Source organism: Taeniopygia guttata, chromosome 1 (genome assembly GCF_048771995.1).
Source record: "Taeniopygia guttata chromosome 1, bTaeGut7.mat, whole genome shotgun sequence".
NCBI classification, from domain to species: Eukaryota; Metazoa; Chordata; class Aves; order Passeriformes; family Estrildidae; genus Taeniopygia; species Taeniopygia guttata.
Genome location: NC_133024.1, coordinates 30,748,152 through 30,772,932, shown reverse-complemented (window position 1 = coordinate 30,772,932; position 24,781 = coordinate 30,748,152). Strand labels below are relative to the sequence as shown.

Here is a 24,781-nt window from a genome sequence, read left to right as displayed (position 1 = left end):
TTAAGCACATGACTGGTTGTCTGACTCCCACACACAGGCTTTTCATCCAACACTTCCTACATGCAGTGATTAAGCTCAGAACTGACTGGAAGGTTCAGCCCTTATCAGAGAGGACAAGCAATGGGGACTCCCAGACTTCAGTGGTTTTTTACCCCAAAAGAAAAGATTTCAATTAATTTCCAGTTTGGGTACACTGATGGTTTGTTCCCCCTTGCTGGATGCTCTCATCAGGAGTTGCACAATACAAGGAAAAGTCTTGTCCATAACAAGAACGTGGGGGCCCTGGTCCCACCCTTCCCTGTGGAGATGTCACCACTACTGCACAGTGCAGAACAGCCTCCCACAAGCCACTTGATGCTTTTTAATTGGAGTATTTCACTTGGACATATGTTTTTTCATGTTACATTGCTTGGTGTGTATACAAAGAGGCCAGCAGATGCTAATACATAAGACACACAGGTACACACACACAGAGTCCCAGTCCTGCCCAAAATTATGGGGTGCATGGGATGCCAACAGAGCTGTAAATGGAGGAATGAGGGTGGTGGCAGGAGAAAGATGACCCACAACAGCTGTAGAAAACACTGCTGTGCTGCATCATCTGCTAAGTGTGCAGTGGGTGGCAGGGATGGCTGGAGACTCAGAAAAAGCAGTGATGGTGTGGTGATGATAGGCATGTGTCTAAGGACAGGTGGGATCCCTGGGACAGCTGGATCATGGCAGCTGGGGAAGGGAGAGAAATGTCAGAGATGGATGATGAGAAGGCAGCTGGGCTCCTAATGTAGCCTTGGTGTAACCATGCTCCCATCACCAGATGGGTAGGGGATGATGGAGGAAGGTGATCTCCTACCAGCCCTATCTGGCTGGTGGATGTCTCCATGCAGCATCTCATTCGCTTGGATGGAGCAACCAAAGTCGTAAGTCATTGCTGCATCCCACTTGAATGTCACAGTCCTCGAGATCTGGTAGGCAGCGCTGCCAATTCGGCCTGGCACACCATACCTGAGCTCAGCTGAGCTTAACAGAGCAGCACGTGACACCACACAACATGGACTTCTACAAAAGCAGTCAAACTCAGCCCAATGCACAGGACCAAGAGAGGCCTTAACATCTACTGAGATCCACTCAGTGCTGGTTACACCAACGCCAAATCTTGGTGTACAATTGTCGCCTCTCTTGCTACTCCACACCCAGCCATTTCTTCCTCTGAAGCCTGGATTTTGGAAAGGCACGCCCCAGGCTTCTTTCCCTGCATCCTTCCAGACACAATATGGTTTCAGCCTCCTCTCTGCCAGCCGGTCCCATCTCTGTTCCAAAGTAGGCTGGTCCACACTCTGTGGCATTGGGTGGCAGATGAGACAGCCAATCAAAGATGGAGAAAAGACCACCAAAATCAAGGGTCTGCCTTTGCTGTGAGTGGTTCAGGTCCAGCTAGGACTCATCAAGAGCTGCTTTACACAGAAATACACACACAAATCACAATAAAATCACCAGCTGGTACAAACCTGATGGCCAAGTTAATGTTTGAATTACAGCTCAACACAGGCTCTTCAACCTTCAAAAAACTTCAGTCTTCCAAGCATGGGGTGTTCAAAACCCCTATAACCATATTGAATTTTGCAGTAAAAGTCAAGGTTAATTGTTCTGAACACAGGGAGCAAAAGGAGGTAATTAATTTTCCAAGCTTTGCTTCCAGCTGAACCCTTAGGTTGAGAAAGATGTGCTTTACTCAGCCTCAGGCAGTCATAGCTCTTGGGGAATCTCTGGGCAAGCGATTGTTCTGCAGGTCAGCATCCAGATACCGGCACAAAATACAGGATTTTTTTTTTCTTTTTAATATTTTAGAAAATAAATAAAAGAAGAAATGAAACTTTCAAATTTGTTCTTTAAATATTTCCAGCATTGCACAGACAGGACTTTAGTACTCTAGCCTGTTCGATCAGTAGTTTGTTTATTCTGATTCCTAGTTAAAATGTGCTCCTCCTGCTTGCTTTTTCTTTCAGTACATCTTAAGAACACAGTGTATTCTTTTGTAATGACTTAAAAACAAGCCCTGCAGTGTTCACTGGACATCTTTCCAGCATGGGTCAGGGCTCTCTTACTCCTCTTCAAACCTGAAATTCCCAGAACTTCACCAAAACCTGTTAGCATCCTAACAGCTCTCATATTTAAGAAAAAAAACAATAAATGAAAACAAAGCAAGCCACACGCACACACACACTGACACACACACACAAATCCTCTTCCAAGAGCCTTTGTGACCTCCTGCTGGAGTGTCTTTGCCTTGGTCACTCTCTGAGAGCAGTGGTGTCTCCTGGAAATCTTTGAGGTGTAGGACTGAGATGGGATGCAGGGTGAGGAAGGCGAGTAGGAGATCAGAGATAGTCATCTTCGCTGGAAGGGGAGGTGGGATTGGAGCCCTCAAGGTCAGAGTCCATTGAACTCCCTGATGGTGTTCGGCTCATCTTCCACATCTGGGAGGCAAAGGTTCTTGCCCAGCTGCATGGGTATCCCACAGCCCTCAGCTGCTGAATTAGCCCCATGACCACGTGCCAGTGGCTTCTTGCAGTTCACTTGCTACCCTTTGCACTCCTCTGTTTGCTCATGGCTGTTAGCATCTGGCTGATGTATGAGGTCAAAAGATCATCCATCTTGTACCCCTGAGGAGGAGAGGGAAGATGTTACCAGCCTCTAGAGCACAACTTACAGTCTCTGGCTTGTGCCTCCTGAAAACAATGGCTACCAGTACTTGCATTGCAAATTTTCAGGTACATTTTGACTTGTTCCACCATTCTCCTTGGGTGAAATTTCACCACCACAAGGAACACTGTCCAAACATTATTTGCAACATCGAGATGGAGGCACTCTCTGTCCCAGGATGCTGCTGAGGCTAAGGACAGAGGGAGCTTTGGATAGGACATAAATTTTCAAATGGCCAACAAAATACTGAATGCCTCAGGTTAGTAACAATTAATCCAGATGGAATTCTTATCCTTTGTGCTTTGGGTTTAAGATAGTCTAGAAGGAGGTTTATTGCTGTGATTGTTACTGGGGACAAGATGGGTAAATGTTATTTGTTAAAGGGCTCAAGAGTACCCCTTGAGCCCATGTCAGTTTTAATGTGTTTTTCAGTCCAGTTACAGGGAGTAGTCCCTCATGCTCCTGACACAGCAACATCCCAAGCACCTTAGGTATGCTTGTTCGTTGGATCATGGACCAAGTGAGACCCCTAGCCCTGATTCACTGAGCAGAGCCATGGGAAATTCAGAAGGAAAAAAATGTATCAGCAGCTCTTCCGAGAGACCACTTTCAGCCCAGAGAATCCCTGAGACAGAATTTGCTGCTGAAGTCAGGACTTGGTCTAATCTTTAACACTTCTTACCAGGGAGGTCTCACAAAGCAGCTTGCTTCCTCTCACCAAGTTGCCAATGGTTATGTGGAAATATGTGTTGCCACTGCTCCAGTTGGAGATCTTGGTGAAGGGGTGAGTGATGAGAATATCCTGGTGGGAACAAAAAACTGACACTCAACATGCAAGAGAGCCTCAACTTCCATGAGGGACTATGGACACTTCTCATTGTCCCTGTTCACTTCCTACCACAGCAGGCCAAGGATGTCTACTGTGATGAGACTCATGGTAGTGAGATCAAGACTGCAGATCCTCCAGAGCTTGTGAAGGACTGCTACACTAGAAAGACCATGCAGGTGGTGGAAGTAACTAGTAGGATCTCATTTACTCCAACTCCTGTCCTATTGCCTGTGAAAGGATTAAGGAAGGACTGTGTGCATCCTCCAGGTACAGGGCCCTAATAGTTGATGCTCCCAATCCGTATTTTGTTGAAAAAGTCTGTGCTGCCTCTGTGCAACTGTGAATTTCTACCTCCAGGAAGTTTTTTGTCTATCCAGCCTTTCTCACCTGGCTTAAAGAGAACTCACTAAGTACTGAACAATATGCTCCTTGGGATGTCTTCCATGAGGGCTTGGGGACTGGGTTCAGGAGCATCTGGTGAATAACCAGGTTTTGCTTACCTTGGTTTTGGGATCAATGAGGCTGACTCCATGCTTATTGATGGCAATTAGAAGGATTTCTGGATAATTTGGCTCTGTAGTTTGCTGTTGGAAAAGAGATGAACTGGTTAGATGATGTGTCAAGCAAAATCAGACCCCTTCCTATTTCCTGTCTCCCTGTCTTCTCCGGACAGCACTGGCTTCTGCTGTCCTTGATGGAACTGTACTGGCATGGTGGATGGTCTGGATTTGGTTTGTGGTGTGTAGAGACACATCCCTTGGAAAACCACAGGTTCCCCTTTGCCTCGGCAAAACAGAGAAGAGCTCTTGTGTGTTCAGCAGCAGAGCTGTGGGAACAGCCCCAAGGTCTGAGATATGCTGAAGTTCTACAATGCTCCTGTCTGTGTAAAGAGGCACAGCAGCAATGAACAAGTGTATTTTCACTTTTCCAATTAAGAGTATTACGTTTTTCCCTGTTTCATCAGGATTGTCCCAGTCTGGTTCAGACCTGGAATCCCTCTGTGGTACAGGTCTACTGATCTTGGTTAAAAGCTGCCAGGGAAACCCCAGGGCAGGTACCTTCACTTCAAAGAATGCTGATCCAAATGTAGGCCACTTGAAGATAATCTTTAGAAAGGCAAGCTTGGCTTCTTCTCTTGTTTTTCCCGCATGTTTGTTGTAGTATGCCACGATGGACTGCAACAGAGAACACAACAGAGATGGAGGGTTTGCAGTACCTGGCACCAGTGCTGTTTGCATGGAAGGAGCATCAGTTCCACCATGATAGACTCATAGAAGAGTTTGGGTTGGAAGGGACCTTTCAAAGATCATTTAGTCCAACTCTCCTGTAGTGGCTAGGGCTGCCTTCCACTAGAGCAGCTTGCTCTGGTTCCAACCTGACCTTGATGTTTGGTTTTAGCCTCTGTTCCAATAACACTTCAAAAAAGCACTCTTGTCACCAGAGCAGGACCTGGAACCAAGGCAGATCCTTTTTAAATAAACTGAGCTGGTGACTCCAGTAAAGAGATTATAAACTGTGATTATCCAGTTTACGAGGCAGAGGAGACTGGGAGACCTTCAGCCCAGATAACCTGATATCAGATAGGAAACAGAAAGGACTTATCAGACTATTTCTTTGACAGTGAGACACCTCTAATATTTTACAGCTAGACCTGTTTGCACCTGTGCCACAGCTCTCCCTGTGTAAAGCAGGAAGAATTACCCCTTAGACCACCTCTTCATGAGACCATCTCTTAGCATGTTTCCATCTGGCTTTGTATCCACCAGTACAGCCACAGTCAGGACAAAGAAAACCCAAGGCAAGGCATGTTTATGTGAACATGCATGTACAATCTCTCCTCTTAGTGGTCCCAGGGAAGCTGAAGCTCTGGTAAGGCTTCAGAAGGACCAGGTGTCACTGATTTTGGTAGCCCAACTTCAACACTCAATGTCGGACAAGTCACCTGAGAGACTGGGCTTCCCCCAGCCAGGCCTGGTGTATGAATCAAACTGCTGGTTTACCCTTTTCCAGTCATCTGGAGAGAGCTGCCGGATGAGGTCCTGAGGCACCAACTCCTTCAGGAGTTTGGGGATGCTGGGGAAATAGGACTTGTCATCCTCAAACTTGACCCGGTAGATGAGAGCTGCCAGCTGCAGGACCTCTTCCCGTGAGCACTTGTGGTAGCCACGCAGGTATTTTGGTAACTCCTGCATGGAGGAAAGAACAACAGAAAGATAGAGAGGATGTCTGTGGTCCTTCACCCTTAGATGTTAAATGGAGTTTGTGGAGATATCCAGCTCCTGGCTAAGACGGTGTTCCCTGGGAACATCTGGAGATGGACAAGTCTTTGCAACCTACTCCTAACCCCTCCCAAGTCTCCACTGCTATTGCAGAGTCCCGTTCACCTGATAATAGTGGAAAATTGAGTCTGCCATCGAGTCTTTTCCAGGCATCGTGTTGGTCCACAGTTTTTTCATGAAGAACACTTGATAGGTGAGGGAAGGCACTATACCTGTGCAAACGAAGCAAATGTAACAGCGATGGTGTGAGTATCAGCTGGCAAACTGTCTGCATCCAGCAGTGCCCATGTGCCATCACAGCCTGCAGGGACAGGGGCATTCACAAGGCCAAATGGGCTCTGACTTTGCAGAACAAACCACAACACTGCCATGCAAGGCTTTAATAAGGTGGGAAAAGTGTCTGGGTTCACTTGCAGAACTGTACTTCATTGACAGTACCTGTGCCCAACACAGGACAGAGGCACCTATGTACCCTTGAGGCACCTATGTCTTGCAGCCACTGGTAAATTCAGCAGAGCTGCAGCCAGTTCCACTTTGGATGTGGTCAGTGAGGTGAGATGAATCCCACCACTGAAAACTTCCTGCAGGCACTTCCTGGAGAGATGCCCTACAGCAGGTGCTTCTCACAGGAACCAGGACTAGCCTTGGAACAGAGGTTTTGCTGCTCCTGGATGGACCATCTCCCAGGTGATGTCCCCAGGGATGGTGCAGAGAGCACCACTCCCATCAGTGTGGCCCAACAGATCACAGAATCACTGAGGTTGGGAAAGACCTCTAAGATTGAGTTCAACCATTAACCTAACACTGCCAGGAGCATCACTAAACCATGTCCCTAAGCACCACACCTACATTTTTTTGAACACTAGAGGACAGTGATTCCACCACTTCTGTGAACAGCCTGTTCCAATGCTTGTGGCAGACTATGTGGTCAGTCTTGTCTGAAAGGGCTGGAGGGCTGTAGGAAGGCTCTGTGTGACCCATACTGGGAAAAATAGAGTCATCATTACCATCTTTTGCTGGTCTTGCTTTCTTTATCCAGTCTGTCAGGTGTCTCACAAAGTCAAAGAAGAAATCTCCCTCAGGCACACTGATGACCTGGGGGACACAGCACATGGTCACAAAGGCTGTCATACAATAGGATCACAGAATATCCTCAGTTGGAAGGGACCCAGAAAGATTATCAAAGTCCATCTTCTGGCATAGGATATCTTTAAGAATCACACCATGTGCCTGAGAGCATTGTACAAAATACTCCTTGGATTCTGTCAGGCTTGGTGCCATGACCACCTCCCTGGGGAGCTTGGTCCAGTGCCAAACCACCCTTTGTGTGAAGAGCCTTTTCCTAGTATCCAACCTAAATGTCCCCTGACACAGCTTCATGCCATTCCCTTGAGTCCCACCACTGATCACCCCAGAGAAGAGATCAGTGTCTTCCTCTCCTCTTCCCCTCATGAGGAAGTTGCAAACTGCAATGAAGTCTCCTCTAAGTCTCCTCTTCTCCAGGCTGAACAAGGCAAGTGACCCCGGCTGCTCCTCACATGCCTTCCCCTCAATGACCTTCATCATTGTAGTAGTCCTCTCTAACAGCTTTATTTCCTTCTTATGTTTCCACACAAGTGGCCAGACTCCACAGGCAGGGCTGGCCATTGCCCAGCCCATCTCCTGTAGTTGTTGCTCACTGATTTGTACTTCTTACAGTGATGTGTTATAAACTGCTGATGTGAGGAAGCCAATGCCAGAACCTTGCTTCAGGCTCTGTCTCTAATTCCACCCATTACTCCTTATTGCAACTTGTTTCACCACAATCCTTCCTTTCCCTTCCTGATGACTATCTCCACAGATTTCTCTCAGTTGCCAGAGGCAGCTCTAAGCTGCACATTTTTCTTACTTAGTCCTTTCTTATAAACCCAACTCAGCAACAGGCTAGGAGAGCTTTGCCTGTCTGTGCTGTAAGTCCTTTGGGGTGACAGCTGTAAGTCAGGGCTGTGGGACCGCAAACCTCACCTGTACCAGGTCAGATCTGACTTAGGAATGTGACACAGCTTGGAGAGAAATGCTTCTCACCACATGGCTCTGGCTCCACCAATGTGTACCTACTGGCAAGCGGGTTGTGCTGGGTACCTCAGGGCCACCTCAGCCTCTGAGTGGGTCACTCACCTTGTCGGAGATTTTGACGAAGAGGCTGAAGCCCTCAGAGGACTTCAGGAGCAGCCTGTTGGAGATGTTCTGGCAGAAGTCCTTGGCTTTCGTGCTGGATTCCACCTCAAATGCCTACAAAGAGAGGAAGATCATTACTGCTATCTAAGGGTTAATTTCCACTTTTTGCTGTCTGGGGAGCTCCAGGTGCACATGCACAGAGGAGTTTAGATACCCACCACCAGTGAAATCAGTGACACTGTGGACTGGGGCTCTGGGTATTGGAAGGGAAGCTCTGTCATGCACTGTGCTTTGTGATGCTGTATCTATATCCTATGCTGGCTTACCCAGAGCTCTCCAGGCAATGAAAGAGATTTTTCTGATCTAACAGTGAAGCATTGGAACTATTTGCTTGAGGGAAGAGGGGTGGGAAAGACAGAGTGAGAGACCTCCAGGCTTATTTGTCCCAATTGTCTCTCCAGTTATGATGAGGAAGCCAGATGCCTAGTTTCTAGATAGCTAATAGAGGGAAAACAATTCCTGTTTTATGGATGTCTAAAGCATGGCATGTTTAAAGGTCTGTCCCATTTGTATGCACATCCCAAATCTGGTTTTGCCTGTTGAGCTGTGCTCAGCATTTATATTGCCTCAATTTTTCTCTGCCCACTTAATAAGATTCAGCTCATAGCAGTTTAAGGAACTGAAGCTTCTGACCACCACATGCACAACTGAACCATCAAACTACCAGGACCCACATTCCACATGCCATGAGAGTCTGATCTGAGGTTCAGTGCTGCTAATGCTCAGCACCACGTCAGTGCAGATGCATGTTGTACTGGAATGATGCTACTCTGTCAGTCCACCTGGTGATTTCCATGGCCAAACGGATAACAGCAAACCCATCCAAGTGTAGAAGCCCCCAGTGCCTCCTTCTACTGGCTCTCACACAGATGCATGTGTATGAAGTAGTGTCATGCTCATTGCTGGTCACGTAGAAAAAAATACTCAAAGTGATGAGAAACCCCAAGAGTTCTTTCAACTCTCCATTACAGATAAACAAGGACACTCCCAGCTGCTGCAGAGGAATCATCCTTTTCCTTCCACAGATGTGGACTGTTTTACAAATAAACCCACTTGGAAATACAGAAATTTAGTTGTATCCAAGGGTATGAGGGAAGAGAGAGGTGTAAGCCTCATAGGAAGACTAATCAGTAGGTGAGACAGCAGTATCTGCAAGGACATGCCTATCTGCCCTGGCACCAATATGACTAGCTGCCTTACAAGCATGGAAGATGCTTAGTGAGAGAGCTTCCTGAGTGCAGGTATAATTTCTCAGGTCAGAAGGGGTAATTTCAGTCACCTACTTGCCAGTCCTGCAATAGTCTGCCCATTTCCCAGGGGGGCCCACCATGGTACCCCTTTGGGTATTGTTGGGTGGACAATATCTGTTGGTTTAGGCTCCAAATAATTGAGAGGCAAGGCCTGTGAGCTACTGTGAGGGAATGGATGAGCCCATCCAGTTTCCCTCTTTCTGCAGTCATGCTCTAAAGCCTCCAATGAACACCAGCAAAGCACCCATATATTAAAAACCACACCTTGCAACAAATCTGAGTAGACAAGGATGGATTTTAACTTGTTACGCTTTGGTCCAGAGGTTTCTGGAAAGGCTGAGCTTTTCTGAATCAGAACCAATATAAGCCTCCTCTGAGATTTTAATAAGAAAATTGACAACCATCCTGACAGAAAAGAATTTCCTTGTCTCCCATTTACCTCATCGGTGTCATCAGGGAAGTAAACCTTGTGGAAAATTTGGGTAGTTTTGTGTTGAATGGCTTCCACTTCTACGAGATGGGGTGGGTATTTTCTGGATCCATTCCTGCAAAACAGGAGGTGGCAAGTGTCACAGCATCCTTATAGCAAGAATCCTTTGTTTGAATATTCCCTTTTTAATGCATATCCCTTTTGAGTAACTTCAGCTACTTTCTTAATATTAACATTATCTTTCCTACAAGAAAGAAGAAAGTGACTGAAATGGACCTGGATTAAGTTGATTAATTTTTATTTTTCTGCAGTGTTTGTCAGCAACCCAATGTCTCTTTCAATCAGTTTGGTGGAATAGAGAGAGGCTGTAAGCTTTTACTGTGCCCCTAGTCACCAAAATATCTCCTAGTTGTATTTTTTCACACATATCTGGATGATGTGGAACAATCAGGACCAGGACGTCTTCCAGTGCCATACCTCAAGGCTTTCTGCAGTCTCTGGATGCAGTCTGCTGCCAAGGGGTGATGTTTCCGGGATTGCAGGAACCTCTGGACATGGGGCAGGAGGATGTTACTCGGGGGGAAAAGGCCTGTACACAACCACAATAGCTCCCAGCCTTTCTCTTCACTGTATCTGCACAAGAAGAGACCCAGGAGGAAAAAAAAAAAAATAAAATCACTTGTGGCACGGACACTTCAGATCTGCTTTTCCCAACACAGTCTAGTGCATTTGGGTCAAGGGGAATAAACAACTCTTACTTGATGTGGTTGTCTGTGAGCTGCTTGAGGGTCTGGCAGTAGATTTCATCCTTTAGGGGTTCAGCTTTCAAGGCACCTTCAAATATTTGGTCTGTCAGCTCATTGACTGAGCGGGTCCTTTTGGATGGGTAGTCACCCATATATTTCAGCACAGGTGGGAGGTAGGAGTCAAGGATGAGCTAACTGGGATATTTGTTGAAGACCCTCTGTTGATAATGTTGTTAAAGACATCCTAACATGACTACAGAAGTGACTGCAAAGGGATATTCAGGCATCAAACGCTGTCTCCAAGGCCACGTGGACTGATTAGGGCTGCGGCCACCCACAGCAGGTGCACTTGGCAGAGTCAGCAGAACCAAGACAGAACAGTGCTAATAATGTGTGTGGATCAGCAGGACTCAATAACTGGTCCTCAAATCCTCACTGATTAAGAAGTAGACACACCTCAAATTTCAAGGATGCTTACAGTACAGATTTGTGGCACAGACCCATTTCCAAGCCTGTGACATGGTGTCATAGCCCTTAAGAGGGACCACAAACCTTTCTTTGGGCTTTGTTTGGAGCCCTAAAGAGCCTGTTCAGCCCTTTGCCTTCAGACCTCGAGCCCAAGGGGACTCCCAAGCAGAGCAAGGATATCAATAAAGGCCATACAGGCTTCTTGGGACAGCTCCTCGCTGCCCAGGATCTTCTTCAGCAGTGGCTGTTTGATGGGCTCGCGGGTGTAACACCACAGCTTGTCCTTTCCACGGCTCTTGGTGATCATGACCCGGCTGAGGGTGTGCTTTGGAGGTGGTCTGGTGGCATATGCAAAGCAAGAGGTGGAGACATTACAGGGATAATAGGAACAGCATGTGGCCAATGTTTCACCCAGGATGGTTGCTCACAGCACCTGGCTAATTAACTCTTACATCAAAAGGGACATCACAATTTAGCAAGTATCCAGCTCCAGTTCTGCTCAAAGAGAACCACTTGTACTCTCCTGTGGCTCAGAAGAGTCTCTTATAGACCCTATCCCAGTAATGACACCACAATCACCTCCCCTATCCCAAAAAGCTTCTAGCCACAGGAAAGATGACAGCAATGAATGGTCAGGGTAGTCACACTGAAACAATATCACCTAGCAGTATAAGCCTCATGAGGGAAAGACATCTCAGAGGATCTGATCTGCCTGTTTGGATTGCCAGCCCATCCAAACAGAAGTGGGAGCTTTGGTCAGCTGCATTCAGCAGTGGTGCACATTTAAATTTTTGGATCTGCGATGAAAATGCCTATATAGCCTAAGAACATTCTCCCACATAACATTAAATTTCAAATTGCTACACCTCTGCTGAGAAGAAATCCTTTATAAAACTTTGTCTGTGGAAAACCTGCAGCACAAATACCATGACTTAAACCAGAGGTTGCAGTTGTACAAAGTCACACAATGGGGTATTCAGAGTCTTTTCCAGTAGCAAAACTTTCCTGATTTCCAAGCTATCTGCAGATGGACTCCTATAATTTTTAAGAATGGCTTAAAAAATCACCTAAAATAATCATAGGAAAATTCCTCCAAGGTGTATGGCTTTACTCTTTCTTCACTGTCTGAAACTGCCATCTGAGAGGTTCTGATAACATCTTGTCGTTGGTCAGGGGTCATTGTGACCAGGGCCTGTGGGATGAAAAGCTCTCTGTTACCTGGTATATTTGAAATAAAATATATCTGATGTATTTAAAGAGAGGAAGCAGATACAAAACAAGAACAGTGAAAATGAGAATAATCCATCAACTCCTGTTAACAGTCAGTTAGAACTGTGCAGTTGCCATTTCTCTGTGCCATTCTCAGTCACTAGTGCAAGGAATAACAAGTATTTCCATAGTGTGGATCACTTCCTAAGGAAGATAATGTGCTCTGGAACCTACAGCTCCATGTGTGAATGTAGCAGTTCCCTCCAACCACAAAAACACTTTTAATCAATCAGGCCAGCTGGAAGGATTTGGCACAATACATGGATATTCCAAGTCACAAGTTTGTGGTTTCCTGAGTGCCAAGATCAGAAGAAAGGCTGAGATCACTTCTGCCTTGGACAACTTGTCACCTCTCTCATCCACTTTGTTTTCTGCCTTACATTCAGGGATACTCTGGGCAGATCTAAGCACTCCACAAAGGCTTTGATCTTCCTGGGCATTGTACCAAGTTGTGTAATTCCGTAAGACTGCTTACCACGATCTCCAATGGAGGCATGGTGACGGTAGGCAAGACATAGACAGAATCAGTTGGGAAATCCCCTCTCTGCTTGGTCCGTTCATTGAACCCATTAGCCCACCCTGAGTTCATCACTTGTTCTCCTGTGTCCTGGTCCAGAACTATCAGGTCTCCTTTAAGGAAGCTGAGGAACCCAGATTCTTCTCCCACTACAAAAAAAACCAACCATTGGTTAGAACTGTTTTTTTTTTCCCCAAATTCCTCAGGAATATTAAATCTATCTCTATGTTTACTACTGAGCTGGGCTATTTACTTGCCTGGATTTGGGTTGTCTTGGAGAGTAACCACATACTTGGATCGTTTCCTTAGTCCTTCAAGGAAGGTCACCACCAGGTCCCGGATATCCTCTGCATTGTTGGAGGTGAAAGTGTATTCATCACCTTTAATGGTGGCCAGGGTGAAACTCTGCCCTTGCAGCTTTCCTCCTCTGGGATATATTTTTATAGGAGACATAAACATGAAACATAATGACATCCAGAGGCAAAGCCTGGAAGAAGACTGATCTGTGGTGAGATTGCCAGCCAAGTCTATTCCTCCTTACCTGCTGCTTGACACAGCTGTGATCTCTGGAAAAGAGAGCTCCAAGAGAACCTGCTCCTGTTCATCCACAAAGTACACCCCTGTCCAGTTGACAGCTACAATCACATCATTTTTAGGCAGGCTTGGCCCTGGGTTGAAGACAAGACATTCAAACAGCTCATGAAGGGTCTTAGGATACAGAAAATGTTTCAAAGGAGAATGCAATGATCAAAAAGCTCTGTGTTTTTTTAAAGGAGATAAATAGTGGGACATCCATAGCCCGAGCCATTGCTGATCAGGACACAACAAAAAATAACACCTCCAAAAATGACCAGCTAGATGGTCCCCTTCTTGTCTGGGGAATCCCCATCTCTCCTTCCTTTTGCTTTAGAGCATCTTGTGCTCTGGGGATGTGCTCTACTGACTCACCTGAGAATTTGAAGGCTTCATAAAACCGAGAAAACAGCAAAGGCCACTTGAAACGTGCAAAATCCACTACTTCTTCCTTGACCTTTTTTGGGTCTGCCCTCTTCTGAGTATAAATTCCCTACAGAAAAAGCAAATGTTCTAATTGAAGCTAGGGAGGTTTTATACAATGCTTGGCACAATAAAGCCCTGACATTACCCAGAGACATGAATCACCTCTGTAATACAACTGGTAACACCACAATCTCATGTAACAGGAATGCCACCCCAGACAGAGTGTTTTGCATCTCACAGTAAATCTTTGTAGGATGTCTTCTGTCAGATCTTGCATAAAAACCAGTGGTAAAGCTGAATGTGGTTATCACAAGCCCTGGCCTTTCTCACAGTTTTAGCTTCAGGCCAGGCTAAGAGCTGAGCTATGGTGTCTGACACATTTAAAAGGCACATGAAGCTATTTAACCATGATGTGGTCCTTGACAGGTGATCTATTGTCCCCACCTTTTTATGTGCGGCTATAATGAGTTGAGCCCATTTTTCCACTGTTTTTGAAGCTGTGATCTCTCTGTCTGGAATGTAGGATGGAATTAGATTTAGCAGCCTTTCCAGTACCATCTCTGACCCATAGTCCACATAGTACTGCTGGGAAGCCAGTTCTGCCAGATCTTCCTCCTGTGGGAGCCAAACCAACCAAGTGAATGCTGTCACCAAGCCATCACAACATCCATCCTCCACCACTCAAGGAGCCTGCTTTGGAGGCTGGGTGTACTACAGAATTGTGTGGGCATGATTCTTTTTGGTAGAACTTAACCTTTTGCAGCTTTTTGCACATCTAAACTTCAGGACATTGACCATTAAAAGCAATGGTTAAGCATTAACATGTTCATTGTTAAGTGTGCTTATGCAGCACATGGAAGCGTCCAAGCCCAGCCAAGAGGATCTGATTGCTGTAGCTCCTGTTTTCCTTGTGAATACCATAATGCCCAAGCTAACGGGTGTCCAGGGAGGAATATTTATCATCCCCTTTGTTGTAACCTATTTCACCATCTCAAAGATACTTGTTGGACCAGACTGGGAGCTGCTGTCACAAACCTTGTCACACCGGTACTCCCCAAACTTCACCCCTCGCACAATCTGTTGGTAGATGAGATTGGTGGCCACGTTGTCCTCACTGGGGTTGTGCCAGGGGGTGAAGATCTCCTTCCTGAAGAAGAGCCGCCATGGTGCGTTGCGCTCCTGCGCTCCCTGCTCCTTGGCATACTGCTCGCACTGGGACACAGCATCCATCACGTGGTCATTGCCACTCCCCAGCGAGGACACCTAGGCAGGGCAGAGAGAAATGTGGCATTCACCGGACCAAATGCAGACCTTTTTAGGTAGACAGATCTATTTTTGAGTCACTCAGACTACCTTTATAATCAAAATAATCAAAACAATCAATGGTTCTATGTCATCTAGCCAGCCAAGTCCTGCAGCATGGCTGGGTGAGCCATTCCATTTTGAGCTCCATCTTCCCATTCAGACTGAAAGGAGAGCATCAACATGATTCGGCAAAGCCAATGGTCCCATTTTATACTATTGTTGATTCATAATGTGCTTTGAAATGCACAGTTTCAGAGTCATGGGCTTGGATCCAACCTAGCTAACCATCAGAAAAACCCAGAATAAAAAAGCCTGTCCTGTTACAGAAATTTACCTGTCTTCTCACTGGGGTTTGCCATGAAGCCCCCAAAGCGCTATATCTCCTCAGACTTAGCATCCTATGCTGAATGTCTCCTCAAAAAAGATGAAGACAGAGTATAAACTATTTGCTTCCCCACCTAGAGGCAGAGGTGGCCACCTATGTATATGAGAATATACTTCATCCTCTTACACAGCAGCTGTTGGTATACTTGAGTTTTATTTACTTGCACCTGTTGTCTCCCCTAATGAAGCTTTGCCCCTCTCATTTATGCTCACCTTTATTTTAACAGAATTTCTGAGAAATATATATATTTAGGTCAAATAAAGCAGGTTAAATGCCAATGCAGCACGGCAGCTTGGATTTTAACTCATTTTGGAAGCTTAATTTCAACTGTTAGTGTTCCAATTATATTTAATTGGCTCCCTTGCATAAAAATCCAGGTAGGATGCTTTACTGGAAATTCATCTCTAATAAGCTCAACTAAGAGTAAGAGAATAGCATCACATAAGTATGTAGGAGGAAAGGAATTTCTGAAGGTTTCTGGTACACCAGACTAGTCAGAACAGCTGAATTTTGAATAGGCTTCTCTGTGCATTTTTCTGTTGCATTCTTAATATCTCCAAGGAGAGAGATTTTCCTCCAACCCAGCTGCAGAGTTTGACTACTCTTTTTGTGAAAATCATGCTGAGACTTGCACTGTAGAAATAATCCCTCTGCCTTCTGGAAGTGATGTGACAGCAAGGAGAACCTCCCCCATCTTTCCCAGAACTATTCGGGAACAGAACTGAAGATATACCTTGTCAAAAAGTGCAATGTAGAGCGAAAAACCAAATCGGTCCTTCAGGCTGATTTTGTCGGCCAAAGAATTACAGAGCTCTTTAGCAGTTGTTGCAGAGTCTGTCAATAGTGTCTTTGTTGTCCCATCCATAAATGTGACAGGCAGCATGATTGGTTTCTTGGACTTGGTCGCCTAAAGGATTAAAGTCAAACTTCATAATGTTACATGTATTTCAATACTATTTACCTGCATACTCTTGCACCCTGCTCTGGTAACTACTTACTAATTCCTGATCCCACTGACTGGCTGCTTTTCAATGCTACCACACCATATTTATCAACATAATGTACAGTCAGCCACAGGAAGTACTTGGAAGTCACAGATATTTTATTTAATACATTCAGTCATCATGGTGCCTAATCCAGAACAGAAAAGGAGGCTTGGGAATGCTCATGGACACTGGCGCACAGCTGTATATGCTTGCAAGCCAGTTTAGAAAATGAGCAATTTTTACAGAAACTGCCTGTTCCAGCTATAATTATCCCCAAATAAGTCCTAGAGACCACTCATGGGAGGCAGTTTGCCCGCAGCCATCTTCATCTGGAAGATAGTTTTCTGAACACACAGGGGCTTGCTCTGTGCCAGCTGGCCTCAATGCCAACAGTGAAAATTTAATTTACAAATACTGATGCAGCTAAAAGGACTGATCTCCAACATATTCTGGAGCAAATCCAGGATATACGGGGAGTGCAGTGTATTGGAATTATCTGAAAAATGTTGACAGAAATAGGCATTTTGTTATCCCACATTCAATCCTGACAGAGATACGGCTCTTGAAAGGCTTAAACCCGAAGCCCCAGTTCCCTGGGGAGGGTATAGAAGGGCTCATACCTGCAGCTCCAGCCAGCTGGGTGGCTGTGTCCTTGTCCCATTGGCAAACGTCCGCCTCAGCCTCTCTTCACAATAGGGAGCATAACCTGGGGGGCCTCCGTTGATAAAGTTCCTTAAATACTGTTGGCAGCAGGGAACACATTGTTTAGACCTTTGGCTTAAGAGGCCAAGCATTTGCAAAAAATCATGTTTTATTGGTAAAAAGCCCTCTGTGACTAATGACAGCAATACCACTCAGGCTCGGATGTTCCTGCATCACATCACTGGAAGCTGAGAGACACTAGGACAGTCTGCATCCCTGCCTTGTTCTACTGTGCATTTCTGTTCTCAGAGGAGAGAAGACACCAGACTAGATAGACCTTTGATTGAAGCCAGAACAGCAGCTTTTCTGTTCCTGCTACTGCTGTCAGTGATTTCTACCTTTGTATCTTAAAATGTGCTATAAAATTCAATTGATTGTTGGCAAAAAGATGGGAGTAAGTAATGATTCAGGGGGATTGTAAGTGAATGCTACTCAGAACATTTAACTAAGAGCACAAAAGATCTTTCACAGTGACATTAAACAGATATCTCCTTAGTCAGATTTCAAATGGAATTTTGGCCTAAACTAGAATTTGAAGCACTTCAGTGTATGTTAAAAATATAACCACATTATTGTAGAGAAAATTAAATCCAGTGATTTCCACAATATAAAAGATAACACACTTAAAAATATTACATAAACATTTTGGCCAAATTGTTAGCTAAGACTAATAAATCTGTAAACCAAATTTTTCTGAGAGACTTTGTAGAAAGATAGAGTTCTCTGAACAATAAGGCACAGCTATTCCTTCACAAACACAGACTGCTTTATAACACTGTTAGCTATAAATAACACAGCTAGAGAGACGGGTATCTCTGTCAATCCTAACTTACAGAGACACTATGAAGTACCTATGAAACACAGCCAGGTTACAGGGATGAGATCTGCTGCAAGTGATTGTAAGTGGGCAATGCAATGCCAAAGTGTAATTTTATTTATGCTATTTCTAATAATGATCTATGCAATTACATATTTTTTCACATTCCTACTTCCGTGTGACTGAACCTTCCCACCTAGACCCACTGTTGGTTGCAAGAAAGGTGCAAAGAACAGGAGTGCTAATGTGCATTTGCCCATGATGCAATAAAGGTGTCTAATGGGATCCAAAGCATAATTTGAATATTTGGGAGGTGAAATACATACTGAAGACCTGCCTCATTATCAGTGAAAACCTTCTCAAAGTTTTCAGTTCTACTTGATACATTTGAATGACAGAATCATAGAAGGAAATGGACGCCATCCAGAGGGACTTGCCTAAGAGTTGGATCTGTGTGAACCACATGAAGTTCAACAAGGACAAGAGCAACTTCCTGCACCTTGGCTGAGGAAATCCCAAACAGAAATGCAGTCTGGGCAGAGAATGGTTTGAGACTAATCCTGAGGAGAAGGACTTGAGGGTATCCATGGACAAGAAGTTAAACATGACCCATCCATGAGTATTCCCAGTTCAGAAAGCCAAACATGTCCTGGGCTGCATAATTAGCAATGAGGGTAGCAGGGAGAAGGAGGAGATTCTGCCCCCCTGCTCTGCCCTAACCAGATCCCACCTGGAGTGCTGCATCCAGCTCTGGGGCCCCAGCACAAGAACGATGTTGAGCCATTGGAGCAAGTCTAGAGGCCGCTAAGATGCTCAGAAGGATGGAGCACCTCTGCTATAGAGACAGGTTGAGAGAGTTGGGGTTGCTCAGCCTGGAGAAGAGAATGCTCCAGGGAGAGTTTAGAGCACCTTCCAGAACTTAGAGGGGCTACAAGAGAGCTGGATAGGGACTTTTGATAAGGGCGTAGAATGACAGGACAAGGGAAAGTTGCTTTAAACCGAAAAAGAGCACGTTTCGTTTGGGCATGAGGAAGAAATTATTTCCTATGAGGGTGGAACAGGTTACCCAGAAAAATTGTCTCTGCCTCATCCCTGGCCAGGCTGAATGGAACTCTGAGCAACCTGGTCTAGTGGAAGGAATGCCTGCCTGCCAGCAGGGTTGAACTAGATGACTTATAAAGATCCCTTCCAACCCAAATCATTCTATGCCTCTTTGATTCTATGATCCAGTGGTTGTATGATTCTGAGTCTCCAGAACTACTTATGAATTATTTCTGACAAGTGCTTCACTATCCTAAAGTAATCTTCTATTATTAAAGATTTAAACTAACACAGCTTCCTGTGCCATACTTTTCAGATCTCATTTCCACTTGTTAATTTAATTTTCTGTGACCTTGCCAGTGATATATCTTCTTTATTAGATTTCACACTGACAAGGTCTGGGGAAGAAGGAGGCATTTTTATTCTTGGATTCAGCTCTTTCAGTGCTGAACACCCAGTACCTATCTGGTATCTATGGAAATTAATGGAACATCTTTATTTTCAGTCAGGCACTGGAACAAATTGTCCAGGGAAGTGGTGGAATCACCATCCCTGGAAGTGTTAACAAAATGCAGATATGGCACCTGTGGACATGCTTTAGTGGTAGGCTTGGCAGTGGTTGGACTTGATCTCAGACATCTTTTCCAACCCAAACAATTCCACAACTATATAACTCATTTGGAAAGCAGACTGCTCAAATCTAGGCAAAAGAACTTTGCCTAGAAAATAGAAAATCCTTAAGAACAACCTGATTTTCAGAAGTGTCAGCCTCTTGGCACCTCCCACTGACTTCAGTCCTGCTGATCCACAGTGCTGCTGAAGATGGGTTGCACGTCATCTCATGTGGCTGTTTGGCATTGGATGTTTTCAATATGACACATGATGGGGAACATAGCATCGTTCAGAGAGCACCTTTGCAAATGCACTTCCATGTAAATGAAATCCTTCCTTTTCTATATGCATTTTTTGAGTATAAATTTATATTTGTATAATTGACTGTGCTCTATTCCTTGCAAGTTTTGGTAGAGTAGGTGCCTGAGGTCATACTGTCAAAACCAGTAAATGTTGAATGTACAGACCTTTGCATATAAGAAACAGAGGAGAAATGTGGGCTATTCTGGTTGTGTAAATTCCACTTGCAGCCTCTCTAAAACAGATTTCCTACCAGAAGTCACTTAATCACATCTTCACACATCGACATGCAGGAGACATCATGTAATTTGGTTGTCTACACTACCTTTAGAGTCACAGGAAAGTCAATCTTTTGGTTGTCTACATTACCTTTGGAGTCACACTCAGGAGTGACTCATCTGATTGACATTAGACACTGAACTTGGGATCATGAACAACTTCCTTAGGAATTCTGTCATCTTAATTTCTGGCAAAGACTGGGATTCCTTCTACTGTGAAACCCAAAAGAAAAGCTCGTCCCATGAGTGGAAAAGAAAATGTATTAGTAGATAATTCATTAGACAAATGTCATATACAATTTACCTTCACAAACTTCTCAGAAGGAGCAAAACATCCCACACAAAGGGACATCAGTATCCAACCCCTAGCATGGCTGCTTTTGGATGGGTTCTGAGTCAACTGCTTGCAGATTTGACAGTAGATTTCATCCCTACAATAGGAATGAATAATTTAAACTTAAAAAAAAAAAAGAGGAATTATTTAACATTAATTTCTATTAATAAACATAAACACATAAATTGGTTAAACCAGAGATGTGCAAGTGGCCTTCATTTGGCACTTTCCAATTTTTGAATGCTTCATTTAGCAGCTGAAATGAGTTTGAGTTTTTCATTAGCAGACCACTAAAAATATTTACACAAGCAAAAGAGATACCATAGTCAAATGAAAAACAGAGTAGTGAGGAACAAGAGCAAGCATTTAAGAGAACAATCCAGTGTCATTAGGAGTTTCAGAAATGTTTGAATCTGTTTGCATGGTCATTCTACCAGGCCTGATATGGACAGTAAGAAACATAAACCAGTCCAGCCTGCATTATACAACATAACTATAAAAATTGTGAAACAAGACCTTTGTAAAGTTGCAGATGATATCAAACTTGTTTGAATAGCTCAAGAAAAGCTCAAGGAAGACGGAATGGAAAGAATGGCATGTTCATGCCTTTGTTTTGATTTCTAACCTTAAGGCTGGCCTGAGGATGCCATTACCAATAATGAAATGGAGCTTCTCCAGGTTGGAAGTGGGTCTGTCTTCGAGCATGCTATTACCCTGCAGCGTAGACTCACCATCATGAAGTCTCTTTGTCACCTGCCAACCAGACATATTGGTCTCTTTCAGGACATCCAGTTACTGTGTCCCCCCCGCCCCCATCCCAAGTGTGTGGTGCTCCCCAAAGAGGACTCCTCCACCAGCCAGGAGGGCTCTCAGAAGTTCTTCCATCTAGGATTTTAACAGCAATGGGAGGGTTGGACTGTGTTTGCTTTAATTATGTATGGGTGAAATTAAAAACGGTCCTGTCTAGTCACGCTTCCACCTGCTTGGTCCTTTCCCAGGGTTTCTTACAATGGCACCCCCTTGCATCCCAGCTCTGAGCTGGTCCTGCTGCTGGGAGAGGGCCACCAAAGGTCCTTGGAATAAACCATCTAATTGCTAAGGAGGACCTGTCCCTTTAATCTAATAATACCAAAATAATCATCAGTGTTTTCACTGGCAAAATGGACCCATTTCCCATGCTAATGATGTAGCTGAACCTGCATAAGCACGGTGCTGTTTGTGAAAACAAGGATGGCATTGGTCTGTCTCACAGCTCACTGTCTCACTAGTCAACCCCATCTCCATTTAGAGAGATGGATGTTTCTAGAGCATCTTCAGAGTCAGTTAGGGTGAGCTGGATTGGGCCCTGTTTCTCCCCACTGACCCCTAAGGGAATATCTCACAGAGCAATCTTCATGCTCTCAAGCAGCTGTAGCCAGGTAAGATGGCGCCTGCTCTCAAAATGGGTAGTCTATCAATTGTTTCCATCACCCCCACCTGAAAGATTTAATCATTCCTCACTCTTTTGAGATGGCATTTCTCAAAAGCTCTCAGCTTGGGGTAACTGCTACCATGGGGAGTTTTGTCCCTGGCACTGGAGTGGAGCAGAGGATGGGTGAGTGCTGTTGGAGACCCCACCTCTGCTCTCTATGGGCAGGAAACTAAAAGCAGGGATAACAATCAGACCATCACAGAGTGGTGAGAGGTGAGCAGCTGGATGGAGGGCTGTGAAAGAGGGGAGGGAAGGTGCTGGATGGATGGAGAACAGGAGCCGAGGGGAGGCCGGTGCGAGGTGCAGAATGACTCAAGGAGACACGGGAAGCCAACCTTTCCCCTTAAACACTCCTTAAATCTTTCAGGCAGAGAGACAGGTAGCGCCAAACCCAGAGGAGGGCTGGTTCTATGTTGTCTAGGGAAAAGCAGAAGAGAGTCAGAGAGGGCTGCAGACAATCCAACGGCACTTGTGCTGCCAGGCGGCCAAGCGTCTCCCCTCACCTCCTCCGTCAGTTTGGATTTCTTCTTGAGTGTTAAGGAGACCAGTTTGTGCCGCACACTGTTCTTCTTGTGCCCATCAACATGAGTACTCTGCAAAGCAAGAGGAGTGGATGCAAAGTGGTGACATGCAAGTCCTGAACAAGTGCTCCCTCTGCCTCCCCTGGGCTCCTGCAAAAGACCATTAATCCTGAGCAGAGAGTGAGATGTTTTAGAGGCTGGTGGGAACCAGAAGTCTGGACACATATTCCTGTGCCCCTTGATAACCCAGGGCTGGCTCTGAATTTTGTAGACACTCTCAAATCATTAAGTGTCCCTCAGATCAAAATTATATATTGGGAACATATGAAAAAATTATGTTGAATACATGTCTGATTTGTGCTGAACCCAGGTCCACCCAGTTCTGCTGTATGACAGTGGAAATGAGATGAGCAAGACCACTCTCTGGGACAAGCCACTTGCACAGCAGGTTTTCAGCTGGAAGTCATCTAGTCAGGGATTCATGGACAGGTAGTTACCCACTGTGGTTTCATAACTTTTAACCAGCCCTGTGCTCTGTCAGGTTTCCCAGAAGACACCTTTGATGTGGGACAGCTCCAGGCACTGACTATACATCATCAAATTACTTGCTGGCTTTCTACTTTTATAGCAAACTTTTGGAATCAGTTAACCTCTACCCATTTAAACAGCTTTGAAAAGACCATGCTTTCACACCCAAACACCACTTTGAGTGCTGCAGCTAGGATGGTTTATATCCATTATAAACATGAGCTGGTGCTGTAAACCTGGATTTGCATATCATTTTGCTTAGGCATCTTTTTGTACTGTGAAGAGATGACGTAAACACAGAGAAAAAGAACAGGTTAAATTTCCTTCTCTTTTGTACTACCTGATATCTCATTTGGCCAAAATATGCCTTTTTGTAATAAACAAGCAAGAAATTATGGGCAGAAGGAATTAAAGGTGATTCTTGGTGTATATTTTCACAGAATTATGATCCTGAGGCTACTCTTGTCAGGTTATTCACTAGAAGTGCTGAATGGTATCGTTATTTTAAGATCAAGATTTGTTAATTTACCCCTGCAAATACTGTAGAGATTTGTCAAGAAAACTACTTGAAAATTGAAAAGTGGCATCCAGAAGATGCCAACAGCAGATTATAGCGTATCCTGTTGAATAAAGCAATTGCCAAAGATGAAAATGTATCAGCACTGTGGACATTGATTTATCCAGAATAATGTTTTGTCTGGGAAGGATACTAAGATGAAGTCCTCCAGTGGCACATCCAGAAGGCACTCAGGATGCAATAGGGATTTGGTTTTTTAAAATATTTTTATTTCCACAGCTTAATCTCCTGGTAACTAATTACTTCCTGCTCCAAGATTAAGGGCACATTTTTAATTTAGTCTCTTCTGACTTGGGGCAGATCAAAAGGAAATCACCAAATAAGAAACAGAGGACATTACATTCCCCCCCACTGTACTTTAGCCCTGCAGGGTGGAGGAGAGAGATCAAAGTCTCATGAGAGATACCGGGGCATTTCCTTCACTGGGGAACATTCAGCTGGCGGACATTCAGTTCTCCCTGTGAGGAAGGGACAGGATCACAGGCAGTTCTCCCTTCATAGCATAAGTGCAAATACAATTAACAAACTGATTGCCTGGAGCAAACCCCACAAGTTGTTTCTTTCCAACACCCTTCAATATCCAACAAGTAATAATAACAACTTCTCTTTTACACCCACAGCAGTTACCTCTCCTTCTCCCTGCAGAGCCTGTAGTTCTTTCTTATAGGTCTTCTTCCCAAGAGTCTCATAGATTTTTGTCATTACTGGTATCTTCTCACCACCATCACTCATGGCTGTGTGGTATTTCGGCTCAGGGAGGTCTCCCATGAAACGCAGGATAGTGATCCATACAGCAAGTGCCGCCTATTTGAAAGGAAAATTACAGCCCATTAGCTCACACCAGGGCAGTGGAGGGGGTGGTCAAGCCATGCTGAATCTACCAGGATCCCCACTGTGATCTCTCTGTACATCTGCAGGAGATAAAACACTTCCTGTGCCACAGGTAACAGTTTTGCCTGCAGCACACATCCTCTCTGAATGCTGGGCAGGCTGCTGGCTGGGATCACACATTCAGGCTCTGTGTTTGTGCCACCATAAATGTGTTTGTGAGCCCTACAAGGGCTTTGCTGCTTGGCAGGAGATGCCAGCCTTACCAAGGGGCAGGGACTGGCAGCTCCTAACCCACTGCAGAGGGGAAGAAGAACCACAGTGCAGGCAAGTTCATGGATGATGCAATATGCGTTATAGCCATGCAGGTTCAATACAATTCTGCTCATGTA

The 24,781-nt window shown here is 44.9% G+C and overlaps 1 protein-coding gene across 5 annotated transcripts in view; it reads right to left on the bottom strand.

Moving 5' to 3' along the window:
* Positions 1-345: 345 nt before the first annotated feature.
* The window catches only part of MYO7A (myosin VIIA), a 63,885-nt gene continuing 39,449 nt past the window's right edge, over positions 346-24,781 (bottom strand). For 4 of the 5 annotated variants that reach the window (XM_072926579.1, XM_072926585.1, XM_072926591.1 and 1 more), the window contains 25 exons: positions 24,189-24,365; positions 22,439-22,528; positions 21,090-21,217; positions 20,435-20,561; positions 17,001-17,120; positions 16,128-16,301; positions 14,740-14,967; positions 14,149-14,319; positions 13,654-13,771; positions 13,247-13,373; positions 12,963-13,132; positions 12,664-12,854; positions 11,987-12,111; positions 11,100-11,257; positions 10,464-10,617; positions 10,183-10,338; positions 9,715-9,820; positions 7,966-8,079; positions 6,816-6,903; positions 5,914-6,020; positions 5,530-5,715; positions 4,588-4,704; positions 4,030-4,113; positions 3,383-3,502; positions 346-2,660 (listed from right to left, as the gene is read on the bottom strand). In XM_072926579.1, coding sequence (XP_072782680.1) covers positions 2,571-2,660; positions 3,383-3,502; positions 4,030-4,113; positions 4,588-4,704; positions 5,530-5,715; positions 5,914-6,020; positions 6,816-6,903; positions 7,966-8,079; positions 9,715-9,820; positions 10,183-10,338; positions 10,464-10,617; positions 11,100-11,257; positions 11,987-12,111; positions 12,664-12,854; positions 12,963-13,132; positions 13,247-13,373; positions 13,654-13,771; positions 14,149-14,319; positions 14,740-14,967; positions 16,128-16,301; positions 17,001-17,120; positions 20,435-20,561; positions 21,090-21,217; positions 22,439-22,528; positions 24,189-24,365 — 3,426 coding nt within the window. In that variant the 3' untranslated portion in view covers positions 346-2,570. Of the gene's footprint in view, positions 2,661-3,382; positions 3,503-4,029; positions 4,114-4,587; positions 4,705-5,529; positions 5,716-5,913; positions 6,021-6,815; positions 6,904-7,965; positions 8,080-9,714; positions 9,821-10,182; positions 10,339-10,463; positions 10,618-11,099; positions 11,258-11,986; positions 12,112-12,663; positions 12,855-12,962; positions 13,133-13,246; positions 13,374-13,653; positions 13,772-14,148; positions 14,320-14,739; positions 14,968-16,127; positions 16,302-17,000; positions 17,121-20,434; positions 20,562-21,089; positions 21,218-22,270; positions 22,349-22,438; positions 22,529-24,188; positions 24,366-24,781 lie in introns of those variants that run through there. The other variant, XM_030268432.4, reaches the window with a different exon arrangement.